Genomic DNA, 12,237 nt, shown 5'->3' with positions numbered 1-12,237 from the left:
TGCATGACGAACGTCCATCGTGATCGTCCGCACGCAAATTGACGCTTGATTCTACGATGATTATTATTATTATATTATATATTTTTAACTAAAGCATAAAGAAAACACAGACGTGGACGTGCCGGAGTGGTTATCGGGCATGACTAGAAATCATGTGGGCTCTGCCCGCGCAGGTTCGAATCCTGCCGTCCACGTTTTCTTGACGTCTTTTTCTTTTTCCTTCTCATTTCTTACATTTCTCTTTTCTTCTCACTTTATTCTAATAATAATAATTATTATTCTTTTATGTTTTAGGACAGGCATCAGTAAATTTATTATTTCTTGATATTTTATGGTGTAATATCTTACATTATATGAATTCAGATTTCTTGAAAAGAACTCCATGTTCAATAATGATGTAAAATATTGAATTCTGAATATTTTCCATAAAGTAATGAGATATCCTCTTCTCATTTATCTTAGTAAATCATATAGATCATTCTTTTCATGAAAAATATTTTTTTTTATGACGAGAATCAAAAGAGATTTAGTCATTCTTCTAGTCTTGTATATATTAGCAAATAAATATTTTCTTATTCTTATAATGTAACATCTCATTAGTCTCACGGGCAATGTATATGATTAGTTTATATGGGCCTGATGAGTGTATTATGTATATGATTCGGGTTGTGACATATAATGTATGAAAGCAAGATTTGCCCTAACACAATGTCTAGTTTCAGTCTCAATAACTTTTTATTTAGTATATATTTTTTAATTAAATTTGATGCAATATTAGCTTATATTCTAATAATATAAAATACCTCATTGGTCACATGATTATTTATTTTTTATAATATTTGAAATTTTTTTGAAGTTTTATATTGAGTAAGAAAATTTCAAGTTTTCTATTTACTGTTTCATTACTTTTTTTTTCCCTTCATTTCCTTCTTTTCTTTTATTTTATGTTAATGGTTTTTATGTTTTTAAATGGGAAAATGATGGTTGACTATTCTAAAATGTAATGAAATACCATTTTCTGATTTTTATCAAATAATACAAATCATTATTTTCATCAAAAATATTTTTCCTTTCTTTCTCCATTATTATCATATTTACATCTTGTGCATGTCTGATTATATCTTGGAACATCTTCTCATCGTCATCTCACACGAAGATGAGATTTATCTTTTTTATAAACTAATTAATACTACATCATCATGTAATGTGACTTTGAGTTACTTTTTTTGTTTACTATAGATTTCTTAATTAAGACTGATGTAATATTAGTTTATATTATAATAATCTAAAATACCTGACCACATTGTATAAATTCAAACATCATCTCTTATTTTATTTATTTTTATAATATTTGGAAATTTTTAGGAGATTGTTAGCATTGAATAATAAAAAATTAAAATTTTCTATTTACTCTTTCCATTATTTCTTCTTTTGTTTTTTCCCTTTCCTTTTTTTTATCTTTCCTTTATTTTAATGACTTTATGTTTTCAGCATGTGAATTGATGTTTAACCATTTGGTTCAGGAAGGATCTACAACATATTTTTTTTATTCCCTTTGCGAATTAAAAAGGTATCGTCATCTCTCTACACTAATGCTTAGAAAAGACTCTCGATCGTATATTATAACATCTTTTCATCATCATTAGACACGAGAGTGAAATTTGTTTTAGTATATCATCGGACTAATGTCGTGGAGGAGATTTCGGATTAAGTAAGTTTTTCTATTGTATTGTAAATTTCTTAAATATATCTGATGCAATATTAGTTTGTGATATGACAATCTAGTCTTCTTCAAATTACTTATTTTTATGATCAAATTACTTGATATCGCCCTAATTAGATATGATAATTCGAAATCACTAAGTAGAATCCTTGTGTTTATGTTATCTATCACAAGTGACATGATGATGTGAACATCACAATCATCTTGACAATCATAAAAAAAAAAAAATTCCTCAGATGCCAACACTTAGACAAGTGCTCTGGAAATTCTTCTTCCTCCCACCAATCCAAACATGAGATAAGATCAATCCACAGTAAGGGTAGACACAGAATTATGGATGAATGCATTGAAATGGTTGGTGGATTCAACCAATGTAGGATGTTTCCTTGCTAAAACATGCATCCTAATTGCTAGTCCAAGTCAAAATTGTTGACTCAGTGGCTGCTGATGATTCGGATAGTGATCCAATCATTAAATATGTCTTATCATAGTTTATCACATAGGTTGGTTTGATGAATTCAACTACACTTTTAATAAAAATAAAAATTATATTTAATTTATTTAATATTTCAGTTGTATGGTTCGAGAACGAGTTTGCTCGGTCGAGGTGCAAGCATCGGGTCCTATTTCTAACGCCAATCTGATAAGAGATCATTTGATCAATCGATCATTGATGAGTATACTCATACGTTTTTATCATTTTCAAACAATATAAATTTCAAAAGATAAACTTATGAGTCATTAGTTCTCGTATTCCTCGTACTAAATGGCTTGTCAATAACAAACCAATAGCTTTCTCGGTCATCAAATTGTTTGGGATTAATGTCTCATAAATTCTCATAATTGTAACACTCGGTTGACCATAGGTCGAGGTAGGCGTGACGCTGACGGCACGTGGATGCCTCTGCGTGGTTGACTTTGTGAGTCCCTCCGTCTCGTTGACCGAGGGCGACGACAAAAAAGTAGGTATTTCTCCAGTCATGGAAACCGGACGAGTGTGGGCTTCCTCATCGCCAGTTATCTATCCATCCGTTTATTCTCATACGGACGGTCGGATCGAGACTGGACGCCTCCAGTACGAAGCTGTCCAGTGCCTCGTCGCCGCTGTGGCCCCACCGTGGGTGGCTAAAGCGCCGGTCGGTAAATGGTCCGCGGATCGCCTTCCCTACCTCGTCCTCCACGCCTTCTCCGACTCGAACCGGGGAAGGAGGCAGAATCGAGCGGAGGTCCTCCGTTTACTCTTGAGATCTCGGGTAAATCCTTCTCAAGGTAAGCCTCCTCGTTCCAATTTTATGGGACATGATGCTGTGAGATGTCGGTTCCAGCTGGAATCTTGGATTCTCCTCTTGAAACGAGGGACAAAAGGGGAAAGGGGAGCAAAAAAGAAGTGGTACGGGCTGGATCATTTTAGGTATCGTGAGGGGTTTTGAGTGTTATTGGATGGATTTTTGATGTCTATTTGAGGTTCTTGTGGTTTCGATTGGAGTTTAATTTGGCAAACCTAAGGCGTTCTTTTTGATCGAACGGGAGGGGAGGGAGCAGCCGGATTTGTGAGTATGAAATCCTGTGTGGTGTTAATCTAACTGTGGTATCGCCTTAGATCGTCATGCGCCTGTTACATTATAAGGAAGCTGTGATTCGATATCCGGTGTACTAATCCTCTGTGAAAGTTTCACTTGGATTATCAAGAGCAATGCTTCTATCTTGGATCTTTTGTTTCTTTTTCGTGGAAGTTTAGGCTTCAAAAACAGGATCTTGATGTTGAACTCCTTTTATGGTGATTATTTCTACAAGTGTAGGAAAAGGGGAAAGAATTCTTGACGCGCTTATATGGTGCATGAAGACCCTTAATAAGCAGCAAACTAATTCTTGAAAATTCAGTACATTATTTTGTAGGTGAACCGATGTTTTTTGGTAAAAGCACTTCTTTTGATTCAGTAAATTGGTCTATCCTTTGTTTAGGTGGCACTTGTTCATCCTTTACTAGTTATTCGTCATAAAATTGTATCGGTTGTACACTTGGTTGCATTGAGTATATTAAACAATAAAACAACTCTGACATCTTGGTAATGATTCATGGGAATCTCAGTTGGTCTTCAGGTATGGAAGGTGATAGTCCCAAGGGGGATCTGCCACTGAGAGATTTCTATATCCCGGATTACATATTCACGCCAGAATCAGAAAAAGAGGATGTCCCAGAAAAACCCACTTGTCCTGTGATTGTTTTCGTCAATTCAAAAAGTGGTGGCCAACTTGGAGGTGATTTGATCAAAACATACCGGCAGCTTCTCAATCGAGTTCAGGTACTTTGATTGCTTAGAGAGGTTGGATGCAAAATGAAGGCTTGTGTTTGCAGAAATACAATGTATTCTACACAAGTTTTAATTACAATTTGGATTATTATTTCTTCTTCAGGTTTTTGATCTAGGAGAGGAGGCTCCTGATAAGGTGCTTCACAGGCTTTATGCCAACTTTGAAAAGCTCAAATCCGATGGTGATAAACTAGCTGCGGAAATTGAGAGGACATTGAGATTAATAGTGAGTGAAACACTTCAAAAGAATACTAATATGAGATTTCTCCAGTTACATAATTTCCCCTAATTTTAGTTTCTTCAATCGTGTGCTCTTCCAAGCTTGTTTGTGTTCCTTATTTGACATACAACTGCTACGTTAGGTTGCAGGTGGTGATGGTACAGCTGGTTGGCTTCTTGGTGTGGTTTGTGATCTTAAACTTGCTCAGCCGCCTCCAATTGCTACTGTGCCTTTGGGAACAGGAAACAATCTTCCCTTTTCATTTGGTTGGGTAGGTCAAGTGCTAAAGATATTTTCCTATTATATTTTATATTCAGGACTTCTTACGCACATAAAGCTTTGTAGTGTATCAGTTCCTTTATCAGGCCTTGTCCAACTTGTTTCTTTGTCCCTTGAATGCGAATGCTAAGATCCAATTTTTCATTTATGCCTCTATCTGAGAGGCAACTTTATGTATTGTTTAGAACTTTGGCAAAGATACTAATCATAGCTGTCAAATAACCTAGTGTTTCAGACTACATATACACACTATAGCTTGTTAAGGTTTCTTCTGCAAGCATTTATCTACACCAGAGAGTTCTGTTTCAGTTTCTGAGATTGAGTGAAAATTTGTATATTTACTGGGAAATTTTGCCTCTTGATGTATTTTAATTTGTTTAGTTGATAACAAAGTCATAATTCCATTCATTTAACTGCATTGCAGGGGAAGAAAAATCCTGGTACCAATCATCAGTCTGTGAAGTATTTCCTTGACCAAGTAAAGAAAGCAAAAGAAATGCAAATCGATAGGTATTTTGGTGTCATCATTTTTTAGACTTGTAAGGCATTGTTTTATTCTGTGTAGTGATGCCTGGACCCTTAGATTCATTTCTACAAGTCATGTTAGGTACTTCTTCTCATACGTGGCACATATTGAGTTAAATGCTCATTAGATACACAGCAATTTTTCAACTTCAAGTAAGAGTGACATTTTAGCTTAGTCTACATATTACAAACAAATGTTCTGATGTTTTACAGTATCATAAATTTAGTATAACATACATAATCATTTAAGTCACTTTTCTTTTGGGTGTCTCCATACACACAGACACATTATATATATATATATATATATATATATATATATATATATATATATATATATATCTCTTTTCAGCATTGAATTTTGAATTTTTTAATACACTTACAACTTTTGCTCATTTTTCAAACAAAGAAGATGGTTGTGGGATTCATTAGCATGGAAGGTGTAGGTATAATCGTTCGAACTTTCAATACCTTATGGGACTAAGATGTAGGTATGTCATTTATGCCTTAATTTTGTTGGATTGCAAATCAAAAGAGGTCATAGATATTGGTGAAATACATGATCAGTGTGATATTGAGGGTTGAAATTCCAGAATATTAAAGAAAGTACTTGTGGCATAGCAAAAATGTCTTCCTCATCAAATAATTTGTTTGCTTGTTGTAATTCTTCCCTATTGAGAGACTCAATGATTGTCTTTAACTTACTCAAATTTGGTTAGTGATCGAATTCTAGTTTAGAGTAAACCTAATTGATTACTTCCATTCATATAAATCACTAGTTCAAACAGCACAAAGAGGTAGGTATTTTACATTATTATAGGAATTTGTGCACTATAAACAACAATGACATGTAATGTATATAATCTATTAACATTAGATCATGGTCAATGGGGGACAAAATGGATACCATGGGTAATCCATGTTCTTATACAGATTTATTTATGCATGGTTTACAAAAGCTAGATAATCAGGTTTTTACGCATATTTTCCGTGACATTCTAATATATTAGACATGCAAATGGGTGGTCCACAGAAAGCTAGATGATGGATTTTGTTTATTTGATTATTGCAGATATTTAACCCATATTTTATTTCCCTTATTTAATTGATTATGACTTGGAATATCCTAGTGATGATCTCTGCAAAAGCTGGAGGCATGTTTCTTTATGCTTGTAGATGTTTGGGCTTTGGAGTGCAATTTTGTGAATTATTGCTTCTTTGTTCTACTTTAGTTGGCATCTTGTCATGAGGATGAGGGATCCCAAGGAAGGTACATGTGATCCAATCGCTCCACTCGAATTACCACATTCTCTACATGCATTTCACCGTGTATCACGTTCAGACTCGCTTAATTTGGTAAGACAATAATCTTCGGTTGCATGCTTACCTGAGGTGCTTGAGAATACTGTTACATCTTCAGTTTTGTAGTATGCCCAGAATAAAAACAAAATTTTTCCGGGGGCTTGATCAGACAAATTAGTATTTGGTATAATATATATCCTGTTTACTCTTTATAACTGTTTCTAATACTTTAGTTTTTCATTTTGTCATGTAAGTGTTTATAACTATTATATCTTTTACCAAGTCATTGACCATAGTTCTATTATAATTTAAGTTTATATAAATTATCTTTCTTGATTAATTTTTTTCAGGAAGGTTATCACACTTTTCGTGGTGGTTTTTGGAACTACTTCAGTATGGGTATGAACTTACTTGATATAAATGCAGCTTACCTTAAGTTTTGGGAACTGCATGGATTAGTTTATAAATTATTTTGGTTCTCATACAATAGTAATTGAGAAATTGGTTGAGTTATTCAAATTATGGAGTTAGAATCTACCAACAATTGTGTCTCAGCTTGTGTTCTAGGCATGGATGCTATGTTCTATATTTTGTATGCTATGGTTCACTCACTTGGCTCTGGGCTGGATTGCTATATGATTTTGTTACAATTTCTCTCTTTTTGCATTCAGTTTGTGCGTATATACATACTTTTCAATTCAGATGAGAAGAGTGCTGTCCAACTTAAATCATGATTTCTTTTAGGAGTTACAACAGAAGACGTATCCACTTTGGTTTCTTTGTCATACGACCCTGAATTCATACCTTCTTCTCTTATTTTGCACTAGAAGTAGAATTAGTCTTATTGGCAATTGAAAAGTACTGGTGTTTATATATTACAAGTCAGATTTAAAAAGTGCAGTCCTCCTTAAATCACTTGTCGTTATAGGAGTTCATAACAGAAGTCTATTTTATCTTGGTTTCTTTCTGACACCACCCTGTACTCACACTCTTCACCTATTTTGCTTAGAAGTAGAATCAGTCTTACTGGCAAATAAAAGCTTTCTGGTATATCATGCAAAAAAAAAAATTATATTATTGCAATAACTTTTTAATTGTTTTGATTTTTATTTAAATATAATGATTTTATGATGCATATGCATGATGTACCTCATGTAAACTTTAGGAATGGATGCTCAAGTATCATATGCATTTCATTCTGAGCGGAAGCTGCATCCAGAGAAGTTCAAGAACCAGATAATTAATCAGGTTCTATTTTCCTCATGCTTGTTATAATTGTATAATTAAGTTCAAGAACCAGATAATTTATTTGCTTATGTACCTTATATCATGTAAAGCACAACAATTTTGTAACTATAATTTTTTTTGTGCTTTTGCTTATGTACCTTATATCTTCTTGAGCAGACTACCTATGCTAAACTAGGAGCTACTCAAGGGTGGTTTTTTGCTTCTCTTTTTCATCCTTCTTCAAGGTAATCTCTAGGTCAATGATTTATATAGCTTGCATAGTACATGAAATTATAGTTAAACCATCTGCCATGATGGAGATGACAAGCAAATCAACCATCATAATGTTTGAGAAATGACAACCCTTATGTTGATCAACATGCATGACATCAGTTTAAACTTGGTTAAAATTTTTATTGCTGCAAAATGATTGACATATTTACTGTTTGACATTACTATACTGCTGTAAATGCAGGAATATAGCACAGCTTGCAAATGTGAAAATCATGAGAAGACTGGGGCATTGGGAGGATCTCCATATTCCTCGCAGGTACACAAGTGGTTTGAGTGTCTTGAAATGGTTCCAATTTTGCAGACGAACTTGAACCCCTATTAGATCCTGTACTTCTAATATATCAAGTGACAACCAAATATTTAGAAGTAGTTGTTCCTTTAATTTCCAATTTATATAGTATATAACTATAATTGAATATTCAAATAATGGTTTTATTTACCATGTATGATTCATGAGATTTGAGAGGAAAGAAAGATCTCTTTCTTAGATGAATATGACTTTTTTTTTAATTTTGAAGATTGACATTAAGATTAAACTTTAGTCTTTCCTTGACTAAAGATCCATGATTTCTCTTTTCATCGATTTAAACACGGGTTCGAAATCAGTTCCAGCTGATAAATTCATGTTAGTGTATATCGGTATTTCAAAGCATGATTTTTGCATAAGATGATTTTCACATCAAAATCGCATATTGAGCATCGCAACTGTAATTTATTCTTTCCAAGGTAAATCTGTGGATTCTATTTCAATCATATTTTTAAGATTTAAATTCTGTGTTAGTGATTATCTACATGTCCAGGTCATCAACTTACCATCTGGTTGTGTATCCACAGCATTAGATCAATAGTTTGTCTCAACTTACCCAGCTTTTCTGGAGGACTTAATCCATGGGGGACCCCAAATCAGAAGAAAGCGCGAGATGTGAGCTGCTCTCCGATACTTTATAGTCTTCCTCTCATAGTTAAATAATCATAACATGCACAAGATATCTTCTATCCTTGGAACAATAATTTTAGATTCTGCTGTTCTGTAGAGAGATCTTACTCCACCTTATGTTGATGACGGCCTTCTTGAGGTTGTCGGTTTCCGGGACGCATGGCATGGGCTTGTTTTGTTCACCCCAAATGGGCATGGAACCCGTCTTGCACAGGTAAAAGTAGCCCATCTGTCTTACATTCCAGGAAACCATGACAAGTTGTTAGCTGATTTCCCTCTCAATCAGTACATCGTGCAGCCTTATACTTATCAGAAATATGATATGATACTACAAAAACATCATATTTCTGAGCTGCAATATTTCCTAGATTAACCTGGTCATCTCAACAGGCACGAAGAATTCGGTTCGAGTTCCACAAGGGTGCAGCGGATCACACATTCATGCGAATCGATGGGGAGCCATGGAAGCAGCCTCTACCGGTGGATGACGACACGGTTGTCGTAGAGATCTCTCATCTCCGTCAGGTCAAAATGCTTGCAACCCACAATTGCATCTCCAAGAGCATCGATGACCCCTTGACACCATCATCGGTGAGCCATCATGATGATGGGGACAGCAGTCCGGAATCCGAGGATGAGTGGGAAGGAGGGAGGAGGAAATTTGGTGCAGCAGAGACATTCAAGATTCCGGAGGACACAGACATTGCTCATGTTAGTTAGAGCTCTACCGACACCTGCTTGCTTTGTGGCATTCAATTCCTATTCGCCTATGGGACCGAACTGTTGTATCATTTTGCTCGATTTGTTGTAACGATAGCTTTGTGAGCTGATCAATTTAACCTTAATAAAAACTGTCACTGGGAATGGATATTTTTCCTCTTTTGTATTTATAATTTGATTTTTTTTAAGAATAATGATAAAAATGAGATTTGATATACTGAGCATCTCATCCTGACACTGTCACATCGACAGTGACTTGGCATCACCTTGAACGCACATCAACTGAGTGATCATAATATACATATTTGTGTAGTAGTAATTGTAATGTTCGATTGATAATTTTGATCATGTCCTTACGATTGAAAAATGATTGATAATTTTGTGCAATCTTTTTCAGCACATTAATACTTCACTTATTTTCATTGATTACTTGATAGCCCTCTATTCACACACGAAACACGTAAAGAGATCTTTGTCATTGATACCCATAAAAATCTGGATAGAAAATATTTGGATTGAGAATTGAACCGATATATATATATCGGTGCCGAAATTGATCAAAATACTAAGACTAAGACTTATCAAAAAAATTTTGTTGATTGGATGAGAATAAATCAAAAATTATTCTACAATATCAAATCTAAAACCTTGATTCTTCTTATAATTTATGTTACCTTTTGATTCATATAAGATTGTAATATTTGTATGAAAATAATATTGGTTTGTCAAAGCTGATATATATATATATATATATATATATATATATATATATATATATATATATATATATATATATATATATATATATATATATATATGTATGTATAAACAGAATTAACGGTTAAAATTTAACCTCGCCTCGGCCTTTACTTGAGGACAGGCGCATTATACGTAGAGATACGTCTCTATACGTATACATAATGATTCATGTTTAGCTACTGCTGCATTCCAATACGAACAAGAAGCAGAGGAGCGTCTCCGTGTCTACTTGGGACCCCAGCAGTCCCAGTACATGACCTTGCTCAGCGACGCCTCCGTCCGCTTGGCTCGCTCGGCGCAGCTTGCCCCTCCCGTCCTCCATTGCTCCACGCCCATGCCGTCCTTCGCCTGCTGTTGGAGAGACCACATCGCGTGGTTCCACCGATAGAGCTCCGCTTGGTCCTCGGGCGCCTCCACCGTCGCCACGCTTGCCGCCGCCGCCAAAAAATTCCCGGCCGTCGAAGCCATCCTTTCTCTTCCTGGCCGTGTCAGAGCGAAAAAGGAGAACAGGAGGGGAATGGTTATATAAGTCCCCATGGGGTGAGAGAGATATAGAGAGAGAGAGAACATGGAAGCAAGAGCCCATCGATGGCCAACCATGTGTTGGGGAGGAGATCAACGCCCAAGGCTATATTGCTTGCTCGATAATAGCCACCCATGTGTAGGGGCACACCGGGACACAATCTTTCTCCATTGTTGGATAGAGTTATAATAGATAACTTAGCATTATGTCACGAATTTACTTAGTTTGGTTCTGTGATATTTTTGTGTATCTATTTACAAAAAAAATCAATATTTCCGTAACCTCGTAGAGTACCTAAGGATAAAAAAAAATAGTTAGAAACGACATGAATGCATAAGCAAATTATCATCATTGTTCTTTTGTAGTATAGACTCGAGATTTTCACGAGTAGATGTTAAAGTAAACACTTGATAAGTAATATAAAATATAAAAATAATTTTTAAAAGTATTAAATGATCATATAATAATTTGTTGTGTATATAAATCCTCGTGCAAAAGTACTATGTGATGAACTAATCCAAGATACTAGCTTGGAGTCTAATCCAATCATATGTTGATGAGGTAAGATATGTTGGATTATGTGATTATATCTAATTATGTAAGATATATTATATATATGATTGGATTTTGATTAGATCAATAAAAATGATATCCAATTATGGTAGGATTCCCTTAGAGATATCTTAATGAGAGGGACTCTCCTAATTATTTATCCTAGATCCTCTACTCTCACTTGTAAATAAATAAAATCTCATACGGACTTACGATGCAAAATAGTTATTAAGATATTATAGATCTTATCTTATCTTCTCTTTGTCCCTAATCCATCGCTTATAGTAGTTCTATGAAGGATAGGAAGAAAGAGAATGTGAGTCTAGTTCTCTTTACAAATCAATAACTTTCGAATCCGATGATGGTGCGCTTGCAGATCAAATAAAGATTTTTTTGAATGACATCGAAAAGTATGTATCGTATATTTAATCTATCATTATTTGATTTTTATTTTTGGCATTAAAATTTTTTAGATAATAGTAGTATAATTATGATGTTTATACTTACAATTGATATCATAACCATGTTTTGAAATTAAATACCTTCGATCATAAAAGTATTTTAGATCTACTTTATATTTAGATATGTTTATTATCAGCCTTGGCTTGCAAAAAGGTATTATTCAGCTTTGATTTATGATGCTTGAATGATCTATTTGTGTTGTCAATCTACTTTCTATTTAGTCCATCATATCGCATACTTACGAGAAATACAAGGTTTCTCGTATTTAATCAATGGAGCACTATCGACAACTTACTGTGACGACAGTATTATTGAGGGCGACGACCTTCGATGGTCACCAACCTAATTGCAAGTAATGGTTGCGTATATAGTAGAAGCACTATGAGGTACGACAACCTTATA

The 12,237-nt window shown here is 34.6% G+C and overlaps 1 protein-coding gene and 1 non-coding gene across 5 annotated transcripts; both read left to right on the top strand.

Annotated features, from left to right (window-relative positions):
- Positions 1-112: 112 nt before the first annotated feature.
- On the top strand, positions 113-194 carry TRNAS-AGA (transfer RNA serine (anticodon AGA)). The gene has a single exon. It is a non-coding gene; the product is annotated as a tRNA-Ser (tRNA).
- Positions 195-2,780: 2,586 nt separating this feature from the next.
- On the top strand, positions 2,781-9,696 carry LOC103986345 (diacylglycerol kinase 1). 4 transcript variants are annotated; one of them, XM_065109977.1, is made up of 13 exons: positions 2,781-2,976; positions 3,824-4,026; positions 4,139-4,261; positions 4,398-4,526; positions 4,959-5,044; positions 6,292-6,415; positions 6,712-6,760; positions 7,527-7,609; positions 7,766-7,833; positions 8,064-8,138; positions 8,717-8,804; positions 8,917-9,033; positions 9,210-9,696. In XM_065109977.1, the coding sequence occupies exons 1-13, from the start codon at positions 2,868-2,870 to the stop codon at positions 9,537-9,539; spliced, it is 1,584 nt and encodes a 527-aa protein (XP_064966049.1). In that variant the 5' UTR covers positions 2,781-2,867; the 3' UTR covers positions 9,540-9,696. The 4 variants fall into 4 exon arrangements, with proteins under 4 accessions (XP_064966049.1, XP_009402601.2, XP_064966050.1 ...); XM_009404326.3 differs by having other exon boundaries at positions 2,783-2,992; positions 3,813-4,026; XM_065109978.1 differs by having other exon boundaries at positions 2,847-2,976; positions 3,813-4,026.
- The last annotated feature ends 2,541 nt before the right edge of the window (positions 9,697-12,237 follow it).

Source organism: Musa acuminata, chromosome BXJ2-5 (assembly GCF_036884655.1).
Source record: "Musa acuminata AAA Group cultivar baxijiao chromosome BXJ2-5, Cavendish_Baxijiao_AAA, whole genome shotgun sequence".
Classification (NCBI taxonomy): domain Eukaryota; kingdom Viridiplantae; phylum Streptophyta; class Magnoliopsida; order Zingiberales; family Musaceae; genus Musa; species Musa acuminata.
This window is presented reverse-complemented; position numbering and strand designations above follow the sequence as displayed.

Bases quoted from the DNA above. Each gene is read 5' to 3' on its own strand.
- LOC103986345 (XM_009404326.3), top strand. From the start codon at position 2,868: ATGGTCCGCGGATCGCCTTCCCTACCTCGTCCTCCACGCCTTCTCCGA. The intron at 7,610-7,765 runs GTTCTATTTTCC...CTTCTTGAGCAG, and splicing joins AGAACCAGATAATTAATCAG to ACTACCTATGCTAAACTAGG. The intron at 8,139-8,716 runs GTACACAAGTGG...GTGTATCCACAG, and splicing joins GATCTCCATATTCCTCGCAG to CATTAGATCAATAGTTTGTC.